General features: G+C 39.5%; 1 protein-coding gene across 9 annotated transcripts in view; it reads left to right on the forward strand.

The window, feature by feature from the left end:
* The first annotated feature begins 609 nt into the window (after positions 1-609).
* The window catches only part of DOCK7 (dedicator of cytokinesis 7), a 228799-nt gene continuing 201613 nt past the window's right edge, over positions 610-27795 (forward strand). For all 9 annotated transcript variants that reach the window (XM_007978501.3, XM_038000744.2, XM_007978502.3 and 6 more), the window contains exons 1-2: positions 610-764; positions 24609-24714. In XM_007978501.3, the coding sequence (XP_007976692.1) occupies positions 727-764; positions 24609-24714 (144 nt within the window). In that variant the 5' untranslated portion in view covers positions 610-726. The remainder of the gene's footprint in view (positions 765-24608; positions 24715-27795) is intronic.

Below are 27795 nucleotides of genomic sequence, written 5' to 3' on the forward strand. Positions count from 1 at the left end.
GGGGATAGTAACGATCTACTTCAAAGCGCTCATGTTTGAAAAACTTTAATCCAGTGGCTGGCTAAGCACCAGAAGTCAGCTATTACTATTGTTATCTCTGCAGGAGCAAGGTATTTTCTGACCCTTTCTCTATAAGAAAAACCACTGTTTCTCCAGTTATACCGCATTCATGAGGCCGAAGCAGAAACCTAAGTGCTTTAAAAAGCTCGGAGACGGCTGCTGCAGAAACATGAACCCAGTCATCCAGGCCGGTAGAGCACAGCCCCCTCGGCAAAGCCCACCTTCCATTTCCTTCCCTTCCATTTCGGGAAAGTCAAGCTCCCCCTACACATTCGGTTATCTTATTTTCTTGCCTCGCCAGGTCGCTGGCCTGTCTCTGGCTTCTCTCCGCGACCTCTCGGTCGTGCAGGCTCCGCGGCAGCGAAGCGGTTAGGGCTGGCGCCTCGCTTCCTCAGCGCTCCGTTCTACCCCTCGGCTCCCACCAGCCGCAGCTGTCTTCCGAAGCCCGGGTTCCCGCCGGGATTGACGCGCTGGGGGAGGAGCGGTTTCTCGGTGCGCGCCTCTAAGGAACATTACGGCAGGGCTCGTTCCCGGCTCCGGCCGCCAGCCCCAGCCTCCCAAGTCCGGAGCCGGGACTGGCGGAGGCCGCGAGGGAGGGAGCACGAGCAAGGAGGCACGCGCCAGCCGGTCCGCGCCCAGCCCGCCGCCGCTGCCGCCTCAGCAACCATGGCCGAGCGCCGCGCCTTCGCCCAGAAGATCAGCAGGTAAATCTCGGGCGTGGGGCGCGCCGCCGCCGCCCGAGAAAGAGCCGCGGAGTCCTCCCAGGCCGGGCCTAAGAGGCGGGTGGGTGTGGCGAGGCCGGCACCGGGATCCCGCGGCCTGGCCCGCGGGGGGGCGGAAGGGGTTCGGGGTGGTTGAGGGGGTAGCGGAGGCCTCGCGCCGCCCTACAACCCCGGTCTTCAGCCCGCGTCCGCCGCTGAGCCTCGGCCGGGAGCAGAGAGGGCCGCGGACGCCAGCCAGCGCGCCCGCCTCCGCCTGCTCCTCGGCGGCCCGGGCCTGGACTTTCCCGACGGTTTATTTAATGGAAGGGCGGGTGGGGGAGCTCGTCGGCCGCTTCCCGAATTCTTTGTGTCCCCACCCCCGGGCTTGTCGGGGGCCGCCGCGGCGTTTCGCCCCCTCCCCTCTCTCCGCCCACCCCCTGTTGGCCCTAGAGGGTTCGGGGTCCGCCCTCCTCTCCACCCCAACAAAAGGAGAAATGCGCGGCGGCTCGGGGCGGGTGGGAGGCCGCCGCTCCTTCACGCGTCTCGCTCTTCCTGAGAAATCTGACAGAAACCCTCTTTGCACCCTGGGGCCAGGTTCAAAGTGGGCTTGTGCGTCCAGGATTGCAAACGTGTGGACAGAATGAAAAGTTGAGAGCTGCGGGCTGCACCTTCGGTGTGCAGCTGCCAAATCCCTGACGGATTGCAGGCTGAAATGAAGCTCGTTCTGAGTTCGCCTGTGAATTTGACTGTGCGCCTGTGTTTCACAGAGCACCCGAAGAAGATGGATGATAGGCAATGTTCTTTATACACGGGCTTTCTCTCATATGTTAGCAGTCTTGAAGTAAAGCAAGTGATCAAGGTGGAGGTTTCAAAGCCTTTCACCTACTTGAGGTGGTTGGTTGCCACCTTTCTCCCACCTGCCAAATAAGAATTGAATGACAGAGGATTCTAATATTTGTAGAATTTCTTTGTGGAGTGTACTTATGTATGAGACAGTGGACATTTTTGTTTTAATAAAATCATGTTTGTGTGAATTATGATGTCCCAAGAAAAGAAGCATTCAGATTAAATTAACTTTTTTGTTTTTGGACAGTTGTATTTCTGTGACCCTGAGTCTTTCTGGTTTGTTGACATTTCTTAAAAATTTTGGGCCGGGGCCGGGCGCGGTGGCTCAAGCCTGTAATCCCAGCACTTTGGGAGGCCGAGACCGGCGGATCACGAGGTCAGGAGATCGAGACCATCCTGGCTAACACAGTGAAACCCCGTCTCTACTTAAAAATACAAAAAAAAAATAGTCGGGCGAAGTGGCAGGCGCCTGTAGTCCCAGCTACTCGGGAGGCTGAAGCAGGAGAATGGCGTAAACCCGGGAGGCGGAGCTTGCAGTGAGCTGAGATCCGGCCACTGCACTCCAGCCTGGGCGACAGAGCAAGACTCCGTCTCAAAAAAAAAAAAAAAAAAAAAAAAAAATTTGGGCCGGATGCAGTGGCTCACGCCTGTAATCCCAGCAGTTTGGGAGGCCGAGGCAGGAGGATCGCTTGAGGCCAGGAGTTCAAGACCAGCCTGAGCAACATAGCGAGCCCCCCATCCCTACCCCATCTCTGCAAAAAGAAATTAGCCAAGTGTGGTGTCGCACCTGTAGTCCTAGCTAGTTTCGAGGCAGAGGCTTTTTTTTTTTTTCCTTTCTTTCTTTCCAGAGTTCTAGTACATATTTTTTTCCTTAAGGGACAAAATATCTAGTGTTTAAGAGCATGGGCTCTACTGTCAGACTCCAATATGGGTTCAAATCCTGACTGATATTTTCTAACTTGGGACTTTGGCCAAGTTGTTGGGCCAAATTTCTGTTTCCTCATCTGGCAAATGAGAATATTAGTAGGACCCAGCTCATAGTGTTGTGAACATTAAATGGCAGAATTTGTGTAATGTGTGTAAGATAGTACATGGGCTATACTACCTGTCATCAAACACTTGTAGTAATTAGTTTCTCCCAGGGAGTTGTGATGACAGGACTTTTTTTTTTTTTTTTTTTTTTGTAAAATAACTAGGTCTTACTTCTGATGGTGATGTCCTTAAAAAATGTTATTACTTGACATGTATTCCTAGTATTCATTTCTCTTATTAGAACCAGAAATTTATCCCTGAAAACATCATACTGATAAAGTAAGTGCACATTAGAGACTTGGATGTGAAATTGTGTGTCTATTAGTGGAGTTTACCACCAGATGGGACAGGACAAACCACCAGAAAAAAAGAGAATCAGTTGTGCAAAACAACACAAAATGCAAATAAACAGCTTTCTAAGAAGTTATAAAATTAAGTAAGGTAACATGAATGAAGAGATGTGCACTTATTGGACAGACAGGAGGTGGATATGGTAGTGTTTGGTGATTGGACACACAAGGTGAGGCAGAATCTGGGATGACATCCTAAGTTGGGCAGCCACGTGGATGTTGGTGACAGTCTTTGGGGTAAGGGAGTACAGGAGGGAAAAAGAGTTTGAGATTTGGAGATGCAAGTGGGATGGAGATGATGATTCAGTTTTGGAGTTGTTCATTTTGAGGGGCTCATGAATCACTCAGAAATATCTGTTTGGTTTTTGGTGCAGGTTGAAGGTGCAGAAGAGAGATTGGGCTAGAGATCTGGATTTGAGAGTTATCAGCAAGTAGATTGTATTTGGAGCTGGGGGGCGGGTGGGGGTTGATGAGATTGTCCAGTGAGAATGTGCAGACTTAACTTGGAAGGAACACCAAAGACAGAACTGCTATGAGTAATGAATTGTTAACTGCTTATTGTGAATGAAAGGTTCTTCCTTGTTATCAAATATGATTGAATAATACTTAATACTTCTGAATCAATTAGTGTTCTGCTTTTTAGTTTTCTATTAGAGGGAAGTATAGCACAAATTCTGGAGATGAACTTCCTGGGTTTGACACCCCAGCACAGCCACTCATTGGGTAAACATGGCCAAGTTACTTGACCACACTTCTGCCTCATTTTCACAATCTAGAAAATGAGGTTGATAGTAAGACTTAACCTCGTAGGGTTGTTGTGAGGATTAAATGAATTGATACCTCTAAAGTACTTAGAACAGTGCTCTGTGTAAGTGTCTAGTAAGTATCAACTATTTTTTACTACAGTATTTATAATGTGTTTTAGGACTTTTGTTGGAAATGATAATCCTTTTCATAGTATGCATATATGAAATTTGTTGCTCTGTGAAAAGCCTGTTGCTGTTTGGAACATTATTTCTTTTCAAAGCTTTGTGATTGTTCAGAAACCTTTACTTTAAAAAAAAATTATAATGATCTTCTTTCTGTCTCAGTTATTTTTTAGCCCTTTGCATTTAGTGCAGTTCTTTTTTGAGGCTGTAATTTGGTGATTTCTGAAGGCTCTTTATTCTTATATCACTAATTATACTGTTTACTTCAGCTCACCATAGAAAAGCAGCATGTATATTTTGTCCATATCAAGTAGTTGTCTTTTTATGTGTATGTCCCCTTTGCTTTTTGAGGATAAAGCCCATGGATTTATGAAATGTTGACTGTAGATAAATTGTCTAGGATTTTGTTTGGATTATTTTGTCCTGTCGCTTGATACTCAGCAGTAATGATGAACATTTGTGTACACTTGAAGCACGTTTTACTGCATTCTCATCTTTATAACCCAGAGAGGCAGAAAATATACTAAAGAATATAGGATCTGGGATCAGATTGCACAGGTTGAAATTCTGCATATATCACAGAAAAATGGGGATAACAGCCTCAATAAAGTTAATGTGATGATTAAATGAGTTAATACATGTGTAAGTGAGCTAATACAGTTCTAATAATGCATTAGTACTATGTCTAGAACATAAGCATTCAAAAATGTTAGCCGCTACTATTATTATTTCTGTATTACTTACTGTTATTGTTATCATTTTCTAGATGGGGAATTGAGGCCTAAAAGCAGCAATTGTATTTGCCTAAATTGGGATTCAAATCCTAGTTCTCTGATTTCAGATTTTTTTTTTTTTGAGATGGAGTTTTGCTCTTTCCCCCAGGCTGGAGTGAAGTGGCACAATCTTGGCTCACTGCAACCTCCACACTGCCCCCCCACCCCTGTCCTTCGCTCCCGGGTTCAAGTGATTCTCCTGCCCTCACCACCACACCCAGCTAATTTTTGTATTTTTAGTAGTAAGAGGGTTTTACCATGTTTGCCAGGCTGGTCTCGAACTCCTGACCTCAGGTGATCCGCCCGCCTTGGCCTCCCAAAGTGCTAGGATTACAGGCGTGAGCCACCTTGCCCAGCCTGATTTCAGATCTTATGCTTTTTTTTTTCTTGAGATAGGGTCTTGCTCTGTTGCCCAGGCTGGAGTGTAGTGATTCAGTCTTGGCTCACTGCAGATTCTGCCCCTGGGTTCAAGCGATTCTCCCACCTCAGCCTCCCAAGTAGCTGGGACTATGGGCACTATGCCTGGCTAATTTTTGCATTTTTTTGTAGAGACGGGGTTTCGCCATGTTGCCTAGGCTGGTCTTGAATTCCGGGGCTAAAGTGATCTGCCCACCTCGGCCTCCCAAAGTGCTGGGATTACAGTCATGAGCTACCGTGCCTGGCCTACTCTTTTTATTTGACTATATTTTTTTTTTGCAAAATATTTTCTGTGGTAGTTCCAGGTTTCCTAACAGTGTCAGTGCTACTATCCCAAAAGTTATGCCAGCTTTCTTAGTCCTTCCTTTGTTAACCGGGTATCATTTTGCTGCATAAGCAGCATAATTTAATGAAAGGTTTCCATCAGATCTTTATTTCTGAGGGAAAATCTTATATGAGTGGGATTTCCTGGATATAGACTTATTTAACACCTCAGATGTTTTTAGTCTTGTATGTGTTAGTAACTCCGTACAGATGGGCCCAGTCTTTCAATCTACAGAATCTACTTTGTTCAATTCATAGTTCCATATATTACCAACTACTTCAGTGCTGCCTGTTTTATCTCGCTGGACACATAATCTTCCCTGATCTTTTGTTGTATTCATCTCAGTAATTCTTTTTTTTTTTTTTTAACTAATTTATTATTATTAAACTTTAAGTTGTAGGGTACATGTGCACAACGTGCTGGTTTGCTACATATGTATACTTGTGCCATGTTGGTGTGCTGCACCCATCAACTCGTCATTTACATCAGGTATAACTCCCAATGCAATCCCTCCCCCCTCCCCCCTCCCCATGATAGGCCCCGGTGTGTGATGTTCCCCTTCCCGAGTCCAAGTGATCTCATTGTTCAGTTCCCGCCTATGAGTGAGAACATGCGGTGTTTGGTTTTCTGTTCTTGTGATAGTTTGCTAAGAATGATGGTTTCCAGCTGCATCCATGTCCCTACAAAGGACACAAACTCATCCTTTTTTATGGCTGCATAGTATTCCATGGTGTATATGTGCCACATTTTCTTAATCCAATCTGTCACTGATGGACATTTGGGTTGATTAATGCTGAATAGCTAACCTGCTTCTTGCTCCTAAGCTGCAGAATAATGTTAAAGAGAGACTAGAACATTTCAGAGTTCATCTTTATGTCTCAATATCTTGCCATTTGAGATGAGATTTACCGTAAGTCATTTCTCTTATTTAACAATTTCATTTCTCTACCTCATCTTACTGAAAAGTTTGGGACTACCATTAGTCCTTCATTTTAACCTTAGCATACTACTCTCTCAATATGTGATTTAACCATCTTTCTCCCTTGAGCCTGAAAAGTCTCTTATTCCTAAAGCTTACCCATTTTATTATACTTCAAAATTCTCTCTTGCCACCTCTCTCAGAGTCTTGATTCCACAAATTTCCCTGTTCTAACATCTTCAATCTACTCCTTTTTGTGGACCTTTCCCTTAAACCATAAGACTTACTATGTCTTTCTCATCAGAAAACAAAGATCTATTGAGTGTTCTGGTGTTTTCAGCTGCCAACCAAACATTCCTTTCCTTGTCACATTTCTCCTATGTATATGGTATAGTCATGGCTACTTCCTGTTTATTCTCTTCCTCATCAATTCTTGGGCTATATAGTTGGGCTTACCTTATGTCTAGAATTATAGGGCTCTTGAGGGCTAGGAACCTTTGACTTTTTTCTTTTCTTCATCACTGATTTCATGAGCTATTTTTTTAAAAAGTTACATTTCCTATATCCCTCCACCCCCTTCCCTATTTTTGTACTGCTTTTCAGAGCTCTTTGATGGCAAGTCTGGTCTTGACTTTTTGTCTCCAGTGCTTCACACAGATCCTATGGATACCTGACACGTAAGATGAAGCATCCTTCATTATTTCACTTCTAGATGACCCTAGAAAACTGCTAACTGATCTAGTCCCTCCCTCCTCTAATTCAAGTGTATTGCAAATTAAGTCTCCCTAAAACACAGCTTTCATCATGGCATTGTGCAGTTCAAGAATATAAGTGGCTTCTTACAGTGTTAAAGCCAAACCCTTGCTTGGATTTTAAAGTTAACTGTGACCTGGTCCTCCTTTTGTTGACTTACTCTCTAGTTTACATATTGTCCTCCAGTCAGTCTGGTGTTTTCACTGTACCTCCACAAATGCTATGCTCGTTTCCATCTCTGTAACTGTTGTGCTGTTTTTTTTTTTTTTTCTTTTAGATACATTCTTCCTTTTCTTACCTGAATCTTGCCTCTTCTTAAGACTACTCCAGTCCACTATTCTGACTTTTAGGATAACCATTTCCTTGCTTTATTTAATGTTATCATCTGCGAATGCATTGCTAAGCAAAATGTTTTCTTCTCTTTTTGAAATCATTCGGGTAGAATCGTATTGTGTGTATGCTTCTCTGTCTTGCTTCTTTGCAAAAAATTATAATTTGTGAGATAGATTAATTAATGATATTCTGAGTAGTTGAAGTTCATTCCTTTTCATTGCTTTGTAGTATTTCATTGCATAAATATACCACAATTCATTCTATAGTAGGTGAACATTTGGATTGTTTCCAGTTTTTTACTATTACAAACAATGTTTCTATGAACACTCCTATACAAATATTCAGGTATACGTATGCTTGAGTTTCTGTAGGGTATAGCCACCCTTGCAATTTCTGAGTCATAGATGGCAATCTTTATTGCTACAGGAATGTTTATTAGGTAGTGCCAAACTGATTTCTAAAGTGTTCGTAGAAATTTACAATCTCACAACAGTGTTGCTTTACATCAATGCCATTACTTGGTTTGGCCAGCTTTTTCATTTTTGCCACGATCTGGTGGATGCACAATGCTATCTCATTGTAAGTTTTAATTTTTATTTTATTACTAATGAGGTTGAGCTCTGTTGTGTATGTTTACTGATCATTTGGATTTCTTCTTTTATAAATTAATTATTTAAATCTTTTGCTGTTATTCCCCTCCTCCATTGTTTTTTCCTTTTGGTTTTTTTTTTTAAATTGATTTTGTGTGAGTACTTTACATACAGTCTGTGTATTAGTTGTTTATTGATTATTTGTATAGCAAATACCTTTTTCCACCCTGTGGCTTGTTTTTCATTGTTTTAATGGAGTCTTATGAAAGCTCTAAGTTCTCAGTTTTAATACAGTTTAACTTACCAGTCTTTTTTAATGGTTATTACTTTATGGGTCTTAAGAAATATTTTATTACCCTGAGATATTAAGATATTCATCCATATTATCATGAATTTGTAGTTACTCCCTTTTTATTTAGGTTTATATTCCACCTTGATATGTGTATGGTGTGAAATTTTAATTTTTTTCTAAATGTATTCTTTCCCCATTAATCTGCCCTGCCGCCTCTGTTGTAGATTAAAAAAATTAATTTTAATATTTGTGGGTACATAGTATGCATATTTATTTATGGGGTACATAAGATATTTTGATACAGGCATACAATGTATAAGAATTACATCAGGGTAAATGGGGTATCTATCATCTCAAGCATTTATGTTGTGTAACAAACGATCCAGTTCTTTTAATTATTTTTAAAATGTACATTGAAATTATCTGTTGTAGATTATATATCCTTATTTGTGGGTCTTTTTCTGGGATCTCTGTTTTGTTCCATTGGTCTGGTTATACAGTATATTTTTTTATAAATTATAAATAATCTTAGTTATAATCAGCCTTGGCATTTGGTAGAGTAACTCTTTCTACCTTTAAAAAAAAATCTTGACTGCTCTTAGCCCTTTGAGTTTCCATGTAAATTTTAGAATCTACCAAAAACAAAACAAAACTTCCTGAACCCAAAAGTCATAGAATTTGATTGGGATTGCATTGAATCTGTATGTTAATTTGGAGGAGAAATAAGATCCTTATAATATTGAGTTTCCAATCCATGATCCATAGTGTATCTCTCCATTTATTTAGGTCTTCTTTATGTTGTACAATGAAATTTTATAATTTTCTCTGTCAGGTTCTTGCTTATCTTTTGTTAGATTTATTCCTGGGTAGATAACAATTTTGTATGCAGCTATACCTTGCTAAACTCCTGTTTATTCTAAGAATATGCTTGTGAATTCCTTTGTATTTTCTGTGTAGACAACCATATGATCTGGAAATCATTATTTTTTTTTGTTTCTTCCTTTTCAATCCTTATAATTGACCTACTATTTTTTATCTTGCTCTGTAGACTATTATTTTGTATTACTGTGTAGATTGGTATCATTGCTATTCAACATTGTATTAATATTGAACATTCTTAACATTTTTATTTTTCTGTTTTGTAGTTTTTATTTATTTTTTTGAGATGGACTCTTGCTCTGTTGTCCAGGATGGAGCACAATGGCGTGATCATAGCTCACTATAACCTTGAACTCCTGGGCTCAAGCTGTCGTCTCATTTCAGCCTCCTGAGTAGCTAGAACTACAGGTGTGCACGACCATGTCTGGCTAATTTTTAAATTTGTTTTAGAGATGGGGTCTTGCTGTGTTGCCCAGGCTGGTCTCAAACTCCTGGCCTCAAGCGATCCTCCCACCTTGGCCTTCCCAAATGCTGGGATTACAGCCTTCCTTGTTTTATTTATGATCTCAAAGGGAAAGCATTCTATGTTTCACTGTTAAGCCTAATGATAGCTGACAGCTTTTTGTAGCTTTTAGTTTGGGTTCCCTAGAAAACAGAGCCTGTTATAAGAGTTAAGAATTGATGCTGCCGGGCGCGGTGGCTCACGCCTGTAATCCCAGCACTTTGGAAGGCCGAGGCGGGCGGATCACGAGGTCAGGAGATGGAGACCATCCTGGCTAACACGGTGAAACCCCGTCTCTACTAAAAGTACAAAAAATTAGCCGAGCGTGGTGGTGCGCGCCTGTAGTCCCAGCTACTCGGGAGGCTGAGGCAGGAGAAGGGCATGAACCCCGGAGGCGGAGCTTGCAGTGAGTCAAGATGGCGCCACTGCACTCCAGCCTGGACGACAAAGCGAGACTCCCTCTCAGGAAAAAAAAAAAAAAAAAAAAAAAAAATTGATGCTTTATTTGGGGCTTTTCTTCTTCATTCCAGTCAATTCAATTTCTTCAGACTTAACTCCCTTTTACTTTGGAGTTGCATCATTTGGACCCCCTTGGCACACACTCTGGATATCTCACTGCTTTTTCAGTGGCTTTTTACATGGGATTTTTTTTTTTTTTTTTTTTTTTTTTTTTTTTTTTGCAGGGGTTACAAGTGACAGATCAGATTATTTTGTACAGACACACAGTGTTGACTCATGTAACCGAGTGTGTTGGGTCCAGGGATACAGATGATGTCAGCAGCCGCTTATCTTCATGTCTTGGATAGGTTTTCCACAAAATGGCCACTATGAGATTTGACAGCCCCAGGCTCAAATCCTACCAGTTTAGTTCTGGCAGAAAAGATCCAAGGACTCAATTATTGGTGTGGGTTGGGTCACATGTCCTTCCTTGAACCAATTACTATGTTTAGTGGGGTAGGAAAATCTGACTACTGTGGGTCACATGCCCTTCTCTATGGCTTGGGGGAAAGATATGTTAGCTCCACCCAAATCTTACAGAATTAGTTCCTTACCAAGGAAGGGTTTCTAACCAAAAGAATGAGGATAAGAGTACTGGTCATAGCAAAACAACTGATGTTCTTTAAAATTAGTCATTTTAAGTGGTTCCACATCAGTATAATTACTAAAATATGTGGCAGTATAGACAGCTATCCTATCTGCAATTTAGATGGAACTGATGAAATACAAAGAAATTCAAAGAAAACCAGTGTAATCTGATGCTAGCTAGCTGTGGCTTCCCTGTCCCTTAACTTTTTAAAGTTTAGCTCAGATCTTAGTACCAACTCAGAGCCCTCCTAAGGATGTCTTCCTGGTTTTTCTTTTTGACTTTTGTCGTTCTCATTTTTTCCTTCTACATCTGTATGCTTGCATCATCATGGGCTGTTTCTGGTTTGCTCTGTGACACCAGAAAACCGAACTAACTCCTTCATTCATATCAACCATTTAATAATTTTCATAATTGCTAATGATACAGGATCATGGCACGGAGTCTCAGGATGCAAAATTTTCTTAGTGACTACATTCAGCTCTCCTGTTTCTGCCATCATCATTCTTTTTCTTACAAATAAACAGTTTCTTCCACTTATCTTTGCAGAGCAGTTCCAGCCATACCCAGATCCTTAGAAAAACAAAACAAAACAAAAACCAGCTTTATTGAGGTATACTTTACATATCATAAAATTCATTCATTTTGAGTGTACAATTAAATGATTTTTAGTAAATTTACAGATGTGAACCCGTCATCCAAAATCTAGTTTTAGAATGTTTCCATTACCCCAAAAAATTCCTTGTGCCAGTTTGCGGTCATGCCCTATTTTGACCCCAAGCCCTAGGCACAACAAATCTTTTTTGTATCGATCTCTCAATTTGCTTTTTATGAAGATTTCACATAAAGAGAATCATGCAATATATGGCCTTTTATGTCTGGTGGCTTTCATTTAGCATAATGTTTTTATGGTTCATCTGTGTTGTAGCATGTATCAGTACTTCACTCCTTTTATGACTGAATAATACTCCATTGTATGTAGCACATTTTGTTTATCCATTCATCAGTTGATGGACATTTAGGTTGTTTTTTCTACCTTTTGGCTTTTGTGAATAGTGCCAATAGGAATACAAGCTTTTGTTTGAAGGCTTGTTTTCAATTCTTGTGGGTATATACCTATCTAGGAGTGGAATTGCTAGGTCATAGTATAATTTTGTGTTTAGCTTTTTGAGGATCTGCGAACCTGTTCCACAATGACTGCCATTTTACATTCCTGTTAGCAATGTATGAGGGTTATGAGGGTTCTAATTTCTCCACATGCTTGCTAACACTTGTTATTGTCCTCTTTCATTCTAGACATTCTGGTGAGTGTGAAGTGGTATTTCATTGTGATTTGGATTTGTGTTTTCCTAATGACTAGTGACTTTTTTTTTTTTTTTTTTTTTTTAATTGAGATGGAGTCTTGCACTGTCACCCAGGCTGGAGTGCAGTGGTGCAATCTTGGCTCATTGCAAGCTCTGCCTCCCGGGTTCACGCCATTCTCCTGCCTCAGCCTCCCGAGTAGCTGGAACTAGGCGTCCATCACCATGCCTGGCTAATTTGTTTTTTTTGTATTTTTAGTAGAGAGGAGTTTCACCATGTTAGCCAGGATGGTCTCGATCTCCTGACTTTGTGATCTGCCCGCCTCAGCCTCCCAAAGTGCTGGGATTACCGGCGTGAGCTACCGCGCCTGGCTGACTAAAGTGACCTTTTTTGTGTGCTTATTAGCCACTCACATATCTGCTCTGGTGAAATACCTATTCGGATCTCTTACTCATTTGTATTGATTGATTGATTGAGACAGGGTCTTGCTCTGTTACCCAGGCTGTAGTTCAGTGGTGCATTATAGCTCACTGCTGCTTTGAACTCCTGGGCTCAAGCCATCCTCCCAGGTCAACCTCCTGAGTAGCTGGGACTACAGGCCCACGCCACCACATCTGGCTAAGTTTTTGTATCTTTTGTAGGGTCAGACTCTATGTTGCCCAGGCTGGTCTTGAACTCTTGGGCTCAAGTGATCCTCCCCCCTCAGACTCCCAAAGTGCTAGGATTACACGCATGCACCACCATGCCTGGCCTCTTACTTATTTTTCAGTGGGATTGTTTATCTTGTTTTTGAGTTGTAGGAGTTCTTTATGTGTTCTGGGTAAAAGTCCTTCTTTAGATATATAATATTGTCTCCTTGTTTGGCTTGTCGTTTCATTTTTTAGGTGATGTTTGAAGCACAAAGGTTTTCAATTTTAATAAAGTTCAGTTCATCAGTTTTTCTTCTTTTATGCATCAGGATTTTGGTGTTGTAGCTAAGATTTTTTGCCTAATCCATTGTCATGAATTTTTTTTCTATTTTCTGCTAAAAATTTTATAGTTTTAGTTCTTATATTAAGGTTTATGTTCTCTTTTGCATTAGTTTTTGTGCATGGTTTGAGATAAAGGTCTAAATTTGTCTTTAGTGTGTGGATGTTCAATTGTTGCAACACTCTGTTGAAAAGAATACTTTTGTCCAATTGAATTGCCTTGGCACCATTATCAGAAAAAATCAGTTGACCATAAATGTAAGAGTTCATTTCCTGATACTTAGTTCTGTTTCGTTGATCTGTATGTCTATCCTTATACCAGTACTGTGCTGTTCTGGTTACCAAGGCTTTAAAGTAAAATATGAAATTTGTAAGTGTGAGTCCTCCAATTTTTTACTTTTTTCAAAATTGTTTTGTCTGTTCTGGATTTTTTGCATTTTCATATACATTTTAGGATCAATATCCATATAAAGTATGCCAGTTTCTGCTAATTGGGATTTTGATAGAAATTGCATTGAATCTGTTGATCAGTTTGGGAGAATTGCCATCTGAACAATATTGAGTCTTCCAATCCATGAAAATGGGGTGGGGGTCTATTTATTTAGATCTTTTTTTTTTTTTTTTTTTTTTTTGAGGCGGAGTCTCATTCTGTCGCCCAGGCTGGAGTGCAGTGGCGCGACCTTGGCTCACTGCAAGCTCCGCCTCCCGGGTTCGGGTTCGCGCCATTCTCCTGCCTCAGCCTCCTGAGTAGCTGGGACTATAGGCGCCCGCCACCGCGCCCGGCTAATTTTTTGTATTTTTAGTAGAGACGGGGTTTCACCATGTTAGCCAGGATGGTCTTGATCTCCTGACCTCGTGATCCGCCCGCCTTGGCCTTCCAAAGTGCAGGGATTACAGGCGTGAGCCACCGCGCCTGGCCTATTTATTTAGATCTTACGTAATTTCTCTCTTCAGTGTCTTTAAGTTTTCAGTGTACAGATCTTGTACTTCTTTTGTTAAATTTATTTCTAAATATTTTATTATTTTTGATCTTTTGAATGGAATTAAATATTTTTGGTTTGTTCATTGCTAGTATATAGAGATACAGTTGATTTTTGGATATTAAACTTGTATCCTTAGACCTTGCTGAACTCGTTTGGTATTTCTAGTAGTTTTTTGTGGGTTCCCGAGAATTTTCTGTATACAGGATAATTTTTTTCTGTGAATAAAGACAGTTTTATTTCTTCCTTTCCAATCTGAATGCCTTTAGTCCTTCCTTCCCTCCCTTCCTTCCTTCCTTCCTTCCTTTTTCCTTCCTCTCTTCCTCCTTCCCTCCCTCCCTCTTCCAGTACAATGTTGAGTAGAAGTGGTGAGAGCAGACAGACATACTTGGCTTTCTCTTGCTCTAAAGAGAAAAGCATTCAGACTTTCACCGTTAAATATGATGTTATTTGTAGGCAGATGTTGTAAAAAAGGAAAGGTGGGGACAAGGATTTGAGAAATATTTAAAAGTTAGAATAAACACGATTTAGCAACTAATTATATACACTTCACACCAGGATGTAATTTTGTATGTTTATGGGTAAGGCAGCTCTGGGTTTATTTTTATGAAGTAGGGTGGAATTTAAGATAAATTTATATCCTTTTAGGAGGATTGACTTTTTGCAGTAGATACTTTTCTTTTCTGTCTGTTTTTAATTGCCAATTTCAGGTCAGTGTTAATATTTACAAATGCTAAATTTTTGAATTCTTTTCTTTATGTAGTTATAATGTAATATGTTCCATGAAATAGGGAACAGCATTATCACCAGCTTTTTAGTTGACGAAATTGAGATTTATATTGAAATGCTGTTGATCACAGTGATAGAGCCATCCAAATCTCCTTAATACAGTGCTTTCTAGGCTGGGCACGGTGGCTCACGCCTGTAATCCTAGCACTTTGGGAGGCCGAGGCGGGTGAATCACGAGGTCAGGAGATCGAGACCATCCTGGCTAACACGGTGAAACCCCGTCTCTACTAAAAATACAAAAAATTAGCTGGGCATGGTGGTGGGCGCCTGTAGTCCTAGCTACTCAGGAGGCCGAGGCAGGAGAATGGTGTGAACCCGGGACGTGGAGCTGGCAGTGAGCCAAGGCCGTGCCACTGCACCCCAGCCTCCTCCGTCTCAGAAACAAAACAAAACAAAACAAAACAAAACAAAACAGTGCTTTCTAATGTGAAAATAATTTTGAGTAATGTTATCCCCAAAATAGTGTCAAATGGGATATATGAGACACCTGACATCTTTTTTAATCCTCTTCCCCTCCAGAAAAGGAGGTATATTTTAAATGTTAAGTGTATTGTGTAGAAGGACTGTTTCTTTTTGTTTGTTTCACATGTTAACCTGTATGTTTTAGTTTTCTTGAGCCTTTAGTGGTTACTATGGTCCAGTCTTCTGTGTTCCTAAACATTTTAACACGGGCTAACTTACAAATGACACGAAGACAGTGGCTTAGATTGGTGTTTTATTTAGCCATACATGAAGGATAGGAAACAGATCATAACAATGGTGGTAGTCATTCTAGTGTTCCTGTTACTATGTTAGTATATACACCAGACATTTTCACTGGATATCTTTAACTGACCTGTGAAAGTCTGGGTTTTGGAAAATAGAGAAATCATTAATATGAACTATAGCAAGAATTATTTTATCTTTGGAAACCTGTTTCCATGGAAAGCTTTAGGAACTTTATGAATCTGAATTCAAACCCTGCCTGTACCTTTCATAGACTTGGGCAAGTTATTTTTGTAATGTATCTAAAAATATCTGTTGTTTAATTATAAAATAATGTTGCTGCAGAGAATTTGGAAATACAGAAAGCCCTCAAAAATCACCCATAATTCTTGATTCAGACAAAAATCTCTGCCTCACAGAACTTACATTCTAGTGATAATTTTTGGAAAAACCAGAAATAGTTTAAATGTCCACCAGTGGAGACTGGTTGAATATGTTTGTTTATACATACCAGGGACTTTGTAGCAGATAAAAAGGAGATTAGTAGTTAAGAATGAGGTCTTTATGTTCAAATCTTGGCTCTATTCCTCATCAGTTATGTGAAACTACAATATTCGAATAGAGTACCTACTTCATAGGGTTTTCTAAAGATTGAGGTATAACAAAAGTAACACTTTGCACAGTATGTGACACATCTTAAGTGCCTGACAAATGTTGCTAGTTTTATTAGTTTTATGTGCCAATATGAAAGATTTCTAATACATATTGTATAATGTAAGGTATCAAGAAATGATTATTGTATGATGTCATGTGTGGATATTGAAAAATAAGAATTTCTTATATATATAATGATAGATACACATCTATTTTTTGAAGGATACCAAGAAAATATTAACTAGTTACATCTGAGGAATAAGACTGGGGATTGGGAATTGGAGATGGCAGAGAGATGGACCTTCACCTCTTTGTGGAGTTTGAAATTTTTTCTTCCTAAGTTTGCATTTTGTAATGCCATTTATTTATTTATTTAAAAGATTTCTTGTATCAGGTTTTTGTTTTTTTTTTTGTCTTCGTTTTGGAAAATCTTATTTCCTCTGCTTCTCATAGTAACTTTATGTAATAGTAGAGCTTGAAAGTAATTCTTTAACCAGCGCTTTGCAGATATGCTAAAGACACATTAGAGACTATTTTGAGATAAGCAAACAAATTATATATCCTGTTAAAAAATATTTTTTAAAAAGTTTCATACAGAATAGGAGAGTATTGTGTTTTGGTAGTAGTTTTTTTACTTTACCAGATTACAAAGGTGATAATAATGATCTCAACTAGATTGAGACTTCTTTTTCCCTGCAAATATTTTTCTATTTGACAATAATAGATAAAAAGGCTTACTTTTTTCTTCCCTTTTAATCAATTAGAAACCAACATCACTTATGAATTGGTTTACTCTAAAAGGTGTTTTGAAAGTACTAGGTAGTCTCCAAGTTCATTCTTATTCCCTATCTCTCTTTTTTCCTCTCTCTAAATTCTTTTATCTGTTTCTCCATTTCTGTCTCTCTCCCCATTGTCTTAGACTTCCAGGATATTAGGATTAATAAGATATGGTCCCTGCCCTGAAGGTCTCGTAAGTTGTTCCATTCAAGCATTCTTCCTCAATTACTTTTCTGGGGAAAGAATTGTGAATTTTTCCTTTCGATTCCTGTGTTTTTCACTTTAGCTCTGTAAACATTGGGTAAGCACTTTGTATGTGCTACAGATAAGATGAAGTTTTGACTTTTAATTGCTTAATTCCTTGTAAGGAGATAGGTAAACAGATTTCAAAACAATTTGATAGTTGCTGTGACTTTGGTATTGTTTGGTTATCACGATGAGGTAGGAAAATGCCACTAGAGTTTGAAATCCTGTAATTTCTTTAATGACAGAAACAACCTGTTTTGGGACATTTATACCAAGTAAGAGACAGCATAGAGTACCCCAATCAGAGGTGAAGTTTTCTTGTCTATTCCTCAAGGAGGTTGCAGAGGTGCTTCTGAAGAAGTAGTGTGTCAGACCTGAGAAGCCAAATTCTTTTTTTTTTTTTTCTTTTTTCTTTTTTTTTTTTTTTTATTATACTTTAAGTTCTAGGGTACATGTACATAGCATGCAGGTTTGTTACATATGTATACTTGTGCCATGTTGGTGTGCTGAGAAGCCAAATTCTTGATACTTCACTGTTCTCTTTTTCCCCCCACCATACTTTTATACTTATGGGTTGTATGAGTACTGTTCCATAGAAACCTTCTCAGCTTACATGCTTCTCTCAAAGAGAGTGCTTACAAACGTTGGGCTTTCCCACTACTGAAGTCAAACTCAATTAGCAAGGCAAGGTTCTTATTCAACAGTAGAAAGCAGTCAGTGGCTAGTTGCTACCTGTCTGAATTTGTCTCCTGGAAGCTCCTTTTCTTTGAATGTATGCAGATAAGCACAGGGTGCTTTGAAAGCGTAGGGAGGAGTGTCCAAACAGATTTGGACACTCAATTGTATGGAACAGAAAGAATCAGGCAGCACTTTAGGGAGGATGTGATATGCATACCGCTTGAAGTTTATTTGCCCCATCTTACTTCGTATTTGATTTGTTTGTTTTCCCTACTAAGGCAGAATAATAATAACTGAAGCCTTTTTTTTTTTTTTTTTTTTTTTTTTTTTGAGGCAAGGTCTCACTTTATTGCCCAGGCTGGAGTGCAGTAGTATGATTAAGGCTTACTGTAACCTTGACCTCCTGGGCTCAAGCTATCCTCCCGCCTCAGCCTGCCAAGTAGCTAGTCCTCCCACCTCAGCTTCCCAAGTAGCTAAGACTACAGGTACACACTACGACTCCTGGCTAATTTTTTGTATTTTTAGTAGAGACAAGAGTTTTGCCATGTTGCCCAGGCTGGTCTCGAATTCCTGGGCTCAAGCAATGCTCCTGCCTGGACCTCCCAAAGTGCTGGAATTACAGACATGAGCCACTGCTGAAGCCTCCAACTGAAGACTTTTAAGCTAAATTACAAACATCATTTGCATCTCTAAAATATTGATATAAGGACATTTTACTATATGCTGCTTTCCACACAGTAAAAACATTTTTAAAAACCCTATTAACTCTTATGTATTACCTTGCCCGTGTTCAAATTTCTCATCTGCCAAAATATCTTTTATAGCTGGTTTGTTCAAATCAGGATCCAGTAGTAAGCATATGTTGCATTTGGTTATATCTCATAAGTCTGTTTTTCCACCCTCTTAAATAGACCTTGTATTTTAGTCTTAAGTCTTTTTTACACTAAAACTTAGCCCACTGCCTTTACTTTTTAATTTATCCACCACATTGACCCATAAGAGATTTGGCACATAGCATGACCTGCCTTCTAGTTTTTGTCTGATGGCTTCCTTGCAATAGTATTGTTATACTGTTCTCTGTATTTCTTGTAAACTATAAGTTAGATGTAAAGGTTTGATTCAATTCAGGTTAAACATTTTTTGCCACAAATACTTAGTAGGTGGTACAATGTTGTTTTTCTTTAGTCTATTGTTTTCTTTCTATTTATTTATTTATTTATTTAGAGACAGAGTCTCGCTCTGCTGCCCAGGCTGGAGTGTAGTGGTGCAATCTCGGCTCACTGGGCTCACTGCAACCTCCAGCTCCCTGGTTCAAGCAATTCCCCAGCCTCAGCCTCCCGAGTAGCTGGGATTACAGGTGCCCACCATCACGTCTGGCTAATTTTGTTGTATTTTTAGTAGAGACGGGTTTCACCATGTTGGCCAGACTGGTCACAAACTCCTGACCTCAGGCAGTTTGCCTGCTTCGGCCTCCCAAAGTGTTGGGATTACAGGCGTGAGCCACTGCGCCAGGCCTATTTATTTATTTGTTTGTTTATTTATCTTGAGACAGAATTTCACTCTTGTTGCCCAGGCTGGAGTGCAATGGCATGGTCTCGGCTCACTGCAACCTCTGCCTCCCAGGTTCAAGCGATTCTCCTGCCTCAGCCTCCCTAGTAGCTGGGATTATAGGCATGTGCCACCACACCCGGCCAGTTTTGTGTTTTTACAAAGACAGGGTTTCTCCATGTTGGTCAGGCTGGTCTCGAACTCCCGACCTCAGGTGATCCACCCGCCTCGACCTCCTAAAGTGCTGGGATAACAGGTGTGAGCCACCGCGCCCAGGCTATTTATTTATTTTTGAAACGGAGTCTCGCTGTGTCACCCAGGCTGGAGTGCAATTGCGTGATCTAGGCTCACTGCAACCTCCACCTCCCAGGTTCAAGCAATTCTCCTGCCTCAGCCTCCCAAGTAGCTGGGACTGTAGGCACGCAGCACCATGCCCAGCTAATTTTTGTATTTTTAGTAGAGATGGGGTTTCACTTGTTTTCTTTATTGTTAATTCGAACTCACACACAGTGTTAGAACTCTGATACAACCCATCATTCACCAGTTTTGCACTTAGTTACACTACTGCAGTGTCAGCTGCTCTCTTCCTTTTCTTTTGGGGATTTTTAGCTAGTCCTTTTTTTCTTTGTCCCTGATATATCCTTTACCCTTCATTTCTCCCCTGACTTCTATCTGAGATACGAATAGTGCCAGTTCCAAGAGATCTTATTATTAGACTTAGTACATTGCAGCTATTTGTGTGTGTGTGTGTGTGTGTGTGTGTGTGTGACTTTATAGGAGTAGCTCAATTAAACTTTCTTATGAGTTTAGTATGAACTCTCCTTATTCATTTTTACTCAGACTTTACTTCTGGTCCCATAAAGAATGTCTAGAGAGAGGCAGGCCCAGATTGGCCTTATCACCCTTGGTTCATTCTGGAAATCATGGCTAGAATAGTGTGTCTGAAAGTAGGATTGGGTTAGAAGAAAGGTTAAATGCAACGTAATTTTCTTTTGGAATGTGGCTCTTTTGCTGGTTATTTCCAACATCATATAATGAGTGGCCTGAATGGATGCTTTCTTTTGTGAAAACTGTAATGTGTGTTAACATATGTAGCTTGTAGGAATGGAGAGAGTGGATAAAGAGATAAATAGGTCAAATACTGGATCATGTTTTTTTGGGAGGGATAGAAGGATTTTTCATATTATAATTTAAGGGCATAAGTAACTACAGAATTTTTGACCTATTCTTTCTACTTTGCAGTAAATATTAATGGTTTATTGGAAGGAAAAAAGACTACCTTGTTTTTCTTTCTGAGCTATCACTAGGAGTAAGAAAAAATCTGATTGGAAAAAGTAACCTCTGATAAAGGATTTTAACTGGTATCAGGGCTTATATTTATTCATTACATTTCTTTCTTGCATTCTTTGGATGATGATATGGTTAAGAGACAAAGTTTTTTTTTTTGGGAAGATTTATGAAATCTTTGCGGAAGGTCTCAGTTGTAAATACATCCCTTGTCTGGGTTGCACATGTTTTATGGCTACTATAGCTCAGTTTGGAAATGGTTCTTGTTGCATTATCACAGTTTATTTTCAAATTAATAGATTTTCTTTTTTGGGGAAATTAATGTCATGTAGAAGGATATTTGTAATATGAGGATTATAGTTTTTATGTCTGTTATTAAAAGATTGCCTCTTGAAGTAACTATGTTTCATTATTTTATATTTCACATTTTAACATCTGAAATCATCAATTTACTGATGGTGTGATGGTTAATTGGCAAGGTTTTTATTTATTAGCTGTACATGGAGTAATGTCTCTTCTTAACAATTAGTGATTTTTTAAAATTTTTTGTGATGGAGTCTTATTCTGTGGCCTAGGCTGGAGTGCGATGGTGCAGTCTGGGCTCACTGCAAGCTCTGCCTCCCAGGTTCACGCCATTCTCCTGCCTCAGCCTCCTGAGTAGCTGGGACTACAGGCGCCTGCCACCATGCCCGGCTAATTTTTTTTTTTTGTATTTTTAGTAGAGACGGGATTTCACCATGTTAGCTAGGATGGTCCCGATCTCATGACCTCGTGATCCGCCCGCCTCGGCCCCCTAAAGTGCTGGGATTACAAAGGCGTGAGCCACCGCGCCTGGCCAGTGATATCTTGAATTTGATGAAATACAGCAGTTTACTATTCAGTTTACTCATGATTTAGCCCCAGAAACACTGAGCTAGTGCTGAGATTGGTAGAGTGAGGTGAGTAGCAGTGAGGTAGGTAGAATGTTTATATAGTGTCCTTTTTTTTTTTTTTTTTTTTTTTTTTTTGAGACGGAGTCTCGCTGTGTCACCAGGCTGGAGTGCAGTGGCGCAGTCTGGGCTCGACGCGATCTGGGCTTGACGCGATCTCGGCTCACCGCAACCTCCACCTCCCGGATTCAAGCGATTCTCCTGCCTCAGCCTCCGGAGTAGCTGGGACTACAGCCAGCGCACCATCAAGCCTGGCTAATTTTTCTGTTTTTAGTAGAGACTAAAATTTCTACTATTTTTAGTAGAGTTTCACCATGTTGGTCAGAATGGTCCCGATCTCTTGACCTCGTAATCCGCCGGCCTCAGCCTCCTAAAGTGCTGGGATTACAGGTGTGAGCCACCGCGCCCAGCCAGTAGAATATGTATTTTGTGTCTTTTTTTTTTTTCTTTTCCGAGATGGAGTCTGTGTGCTCCCTCAGGCTGGAGTGCAGTGGCGCGGTCTCGGCTTACTGCAAGCTCCGCCTCCCGGATTCACGCCATTCTCTTTCCTCAGCTTCCGGAGTGGCTGGGACTAAAGGCGCCGGCCACCACGCCCGGCTAATTTTTTTGTATTTTTAGTAGAGACGGCATTTCACTGTATTAGCTGGGATGGTCTCGAACTCCTGACCTCGTGATCCGCCCTAAAGTGCTGGGATTATAGGCATGAGCCACCGCGCCTGGCGTGTTTTGTGTCTTTTTAAAGGCTTTTACATATCTCAGCTTCGATGAGAGGGTCAGGATATGTAAGGACTTCAAGCTAAACATAATAATGAATACTCACATTATATAGGCTTTATTAAAATCCCTAATTACGGTGGCTCATGCCTGTAATCCTAGCACTTTGGGAGGCTGAGGCAGGAGAATAGCTTGAACCTGGAAGGCGGAGGTTTTGGTGAGCCGAGATCGCGCCACTGCACTCCAGCATGGGCAATAGTGAGACTCTATCTCAAATAAATAAGTAAAAGCCCTAATGGAGTCCTAAACTGATCTGTTCTTTTCACACGAAGGATTACATAATTCGCCCTTTGCCGTCTCCTGAATCTATTCTCCCTCTCCAAGATTTCATTCTGTCTCCAGATTTCAGCTCTAACCTCTAATTGTTTTCTTGGTGCTTTGGTGCTCTTGTCTTCCTCCCTTGTCATTAACTTTTTTTTTTTTAAACTAGTAGACTTTTTTTGGGAGGGAGCAGTTTTCGGTTTACAGAAAAATGAATGGAAAGTATGGAAAGTTCTTACACATCCTCCCTTCTCTCCCAAATTTCTTCAGTTAGCATCTTGCATTGGTGTGGTACATTTGTTATAACTGATGAGCCAATATTGATGTACATTGTTATTAACTAAAATCCATAGATTAAGTAGGGTTCACTGTGTTGTACATTCAGTGAATTTTGACAAATATATAATGACATGTATCCACTATTACCATATCATATAGAATAGTTTCATTGTCCGAAACATCCTATGCATGAGTTTTTTGCACATGCTGCTAATAAAGATACATCCAAGACTGGGTAATTCATAAAGGAAAGAGGTTTAATGGACTCATAGTTCCACATGGCTGGGGGGGCCTCACAATCATAGCAGAAGAGGAAGGAGCAGAGGGACATCTTACATGGTGGCTGGCAAGAGAGAATGAGAGCCAAGCAAAAGGGGAAACCCCTTATAAAACCATCAGATCTGGTGAGACTTCTTCACTACCAGGAGACAGTATGGGGGAAACTGCCTCCATCATTCAGTTTTCTCTCACAGGGTCCCTCCCACAACACATGGGAATTACGGGAGCTACAATTCAAGATAAGATATGGGTGGGGACACAGTTAAACCGTATCACCCTATTTCTACTTATTCATTCCTCCTCTCTTGTCCCCACTCCAGCCCCTGACAACCACTGGTCTTTTTACTGTCTTCCATAGTTTGCCTTTTTCAGAATAAAATATAGTTGGAGTCATACTGATTGGCTTCTTTCACTTAGCAATATTCTTTTAAGGTTCCTCTGTGAATTTCATGGCTTGATAACTCATTTCTTTTTATCACTGAATAATATTTCATTGTATAGATGTAACACAGTTTGTTTATCCAGTCACCCATTGAAGGATAGCTTGATGCTTCCAAGGTTTGGCAATTATGAACAGGAAGTTAGCCTTTTAAAACACAAATATTATATAAAGTACTTCAAGTCACCTACTTAAAAAAGGTTGCACTAACTCAGTATCTTAAGCCCTAAAGAATGATAACTCTTATTTTTGTGTAAGCATTTCTAATTGTGTAGTTGGCTCATAACAATGCTCAGTAAATGTGTGTGAAATGATTGAATATGAAAGAAGGAAGGAGGAATTGAAGAGAAGAAATAGGAGAAAAGATTATATCCTAAATCTGAATAATTTTAGGAAAATGAGATTATCTTGAAACTCAGCTGGAAACGCTAATGGGAACCAAGATGGTCAGGGCTCTGAATTAAATCATTAACTTGAAAACACTCCAGAGTTTTTTATTCCTAATTCTTGTACTTTAAAGTATACACATTTTAATATAATATACATTTTAATGTACACTTTATATACTTTAAAGCATATACATTTTAATATACACATCTTTTTATAGCTCCCAACTATAGAGCCGGCTCTGTAGCTCCAGCTCTATTGTAGGCCAAAGTGTGTTCCCTATAATGCCCATATAAAAAAGCCTCATATAGGTTGTCTGTCACTCTAGTACCCTACAACATAAAACGTTCTAATGTAATTATAAGCTAGAAAAGTATTTCCTAAATTATTTTATGAATTTATAGCCTTATTGTTATGCTGACATTTTGTTTTTCTTTAAATGAATCTTTAATGTATTTAGCTTCCCTCCATTTTAAACTAGTTTAGCTTTTTTTTTTTTTTTTTTTTTTTAAATAATGTGTATGTTTTTGCTTCATTATAGAACGGTGGCAGCTGAAGTTAGGAAGCAGATCTCCGGACAATATAGTGGTTCTCCCCAGCTGCTCAAAAACCTTAATATTGTTGGCAATATATCCCATCACACCACAGTAAGTAACGTATTCAAAATATAGTGTGTCATTGGTGTATGATTGACTAGGCCATGAAAAAATAGTGGAAAGATAAGAACTAATTGGGTTCCATCATTAATCTCATAACCTTACTTGTTGTTACCTCATTTTGTTGAAATCTGTGTTGGGAGAGATGTTTTGGGGTGTCATAGAATTGCTAGTTTCCTAGCCAACTCTGAAACTTTATATTCAGGATTTAATCCTGGAATTTTACATTTATAACTTTTTTTTTTTCCTTCTATTTTTGAGACCAAGTCTCGCTTTTGTCGCCCAGGCTGGAGTACCATGGCGCGTTCTCGGCTCATTGCAACCTCCACCTCCTGGGTTCCAGTGATTCTCCTGCCTTAGCTTCCCGTGTAGCTGGGACTACAGGCATGTGCCACCATGCCCAGTTAATTTTTGTGTTTTTAGTAGAGATGGGGTTTTACCGCATTGGCCAGGCTGGCTCGAACTCCTGACCTTGTGATCTGCCCTCCTCGGCCTCCCAAATTGCTGAGATTACAGGTGTGAGCCACCGCATCCAGCCTTAGAACTTTTAAAGACTGAAGGTGATTCATTATGTGAAAATTTAGGAATCTATTCTAGAAACAAGCACCAAAGTAAATAATTATATGGGTTTGTAGAATTATCTGTTGCCTTTAAGATAAATGAATTTATATTTATTGAATTATTACTGTAAGCCTAGTACTGTGTCAGAGACATAAATGTTCTCTTATTAAAGAAACTGGCATGAGGAAATTCAGTTTTGATAAAAACTAATATTTATTATGTTAGAAATATGAATTAAAAACATACCTGTATTTGTCTTAAAATTAGAGGTCATTTTTACAAAATGCTCTGGAAAACTAAAAAAGCAAATAAGCATGATAGGGTGGAGTTATAGATTAGCATTTTCCATTTAGCTGTGAAAGGGTACCTGTTATTGAACAAACTGGGAAATAACAGTTTGATCAACTTGTAATGATATATTTATAACGTTTGTTTTACTAAAATTTGAAAACATTAAGTTTACTTTTAATTACAGTAACATGCTAATTGGAGAAATTTTAGAATATGTGGATTTCTGGCTGATTTCAATGTGCATGGAGATAATCTTTCCAAAATGCTCTTGGTGTCTTGAGTGCCTCTCTTCCAGTGATATTATTTTGCATCCTGAATTACACCTTAACTACTCAAAATTTCTATAATCAGACCTTAGATTTTTGTCATTATGAATAACTATAACCCATGTGTAATCTTAGTTTTATGCTTCCCACTCTCTGATCACCACCTCTTATCTTTATGGCCTTCTTGTTATGGTACCCTGACTCCAATTGTCCTTCCACATCACCAGGACCTAGAATCCATGAACTCATTGAATTAGACATATGTAGCGACTTCCCAGGTTTTGTTGTTATTTTCACTGAGTACTTATTTGTGACATTTTAAATTCAGAGCTGTATACTGCCCTAGAAATAATATCTGGGCAAAAAGCGCTGAATGAGAAAAAAAAATTGAATTTTAAAAAAATTTTATGTATGTGTAATATGTACTTACATGCTATACTTATATACATAATAGATATAGTGGTAAAATATACATAACATAAAATTTACCATTCTAACCAGTTTTATTTATACAATTCACTGGCATTAAGTACATTTACAGTGTTGTACAACCATCACCACTGTTTATCTCCAGAACTTTTTCATTATCCCAAACTGAAACCCTGTACCCATTAAACAACAACTTCCCATTTCCCCCGCTTCCCAACTCCTGATAATATATTATCTTTCCTGCCTTTATGAATTTGCCTCTTCTGTGTACCTGATGTAAGTGGAATCATACAATATTTGCCCTTTCGTGTCTAGCTTATTTTACTTACTTAGCAGAATGTTTTAAAGGTTTATTCAGGTTGTAGCCTGTATCTTTTTTTTTTTTTCCAGACAGATTCTTGCTTTATCATCCAGGCTCAGTACAGTAGTACCATCATAGCTCACTGCAGCCTTGACCTTCCAGGCTCAAGTGATCCTCCCATATCAGCCTCCTAAGTAGTTGGGACTACAGGCACATGCCATCATGCCTCGCTAATTTTTGTATTTTTTGTAGAGATGGGGTCTCACTGTGTTGCCTAGGCTGGTCTTGAACTCCTGGGCTCAAGTGATCCTCCTTTTCGGCCTCCCAAAATGTTGGGATTATAGACGTGAGCCACTATCCCTGACTGATTTAATTCCTTTTTAAGGCTTAATAGTATTCCATTGTATGTATATGTCACATTTTATTTATTCATTAATTTTGATGGACATTGGGGTTGTTTCCAAACTTTTGGCTATTGTGAATAACTGCTATGAACATGAGAGTACAATTATCTTTTTGAGTCACTATTTTCAGTTCTTTTGGGTGTATACCTAGAACTGGAATTGCTAGACGATAGAGTAATTCTGTGTTTATCGTATGCTTTTTGAGGAACCACCAATCTGTTTTTCTTAGCAACTGTATCATTTTACATTTCCACCGTCAATGCACAAGGGTTCAAATTTCTCCATATTGTTGTCCACACTTGTTATTAACCATTTAAAAAATAATAGCCATTCTAATGGGTACGAAGTGGTATCTCACTTATATTTTTGGTTTACATTTCCCTATCTGCAAATTTTATGTTGTATTTTCATTTAGTTCAATGTATTTTTTTCATTTCATTTTTCAGACTTTTGTAACTTATGGATTATTTAGAAGTATGTTTAATTTCTAAGTGTTTGGAGATTTTCGTGTTATCTTTCTGTTGCCACTTTCTAGTTTGATTCTGTTATAGTCAGAGAACACATTCTGTCTGATTTCATTTCTTTTAAATTTGTTGAAGTTTGTTTTATGGGTCAGAATGTGGTCTGTCTTGGTGTATACTTTTGGGACCTTTGTAATGAATGTATATTCTGTTGTCATCGGGTGGAGTGTTCTATAAATGTCAGTTAGATCTATTGGTTGAGGGTGCTTTTGAATTATGCTATATCCTTGTTGATTTTCTAGAATCTGCAGAAAAGCAATCTCTTGATTTCTGCAAGTATGATTGTGATATGTCTTATT

The sequence above is a fragment of the Chlorocebus sabaeus genome, chromosome 20 (genome assembly GCF_047675955.1).
Source record: "Chlorocebus sabaeus isolate Y175 chromosome 20, mChlSab1.0.hap1, whole genome shotgun sequence".
Lineage (NCBI taxonomy): Eukaryota > Metazoa > Chordata > Mammalia > Primates > Cercopithecidae > Chlorocebus > Chlorocebus sabaeus.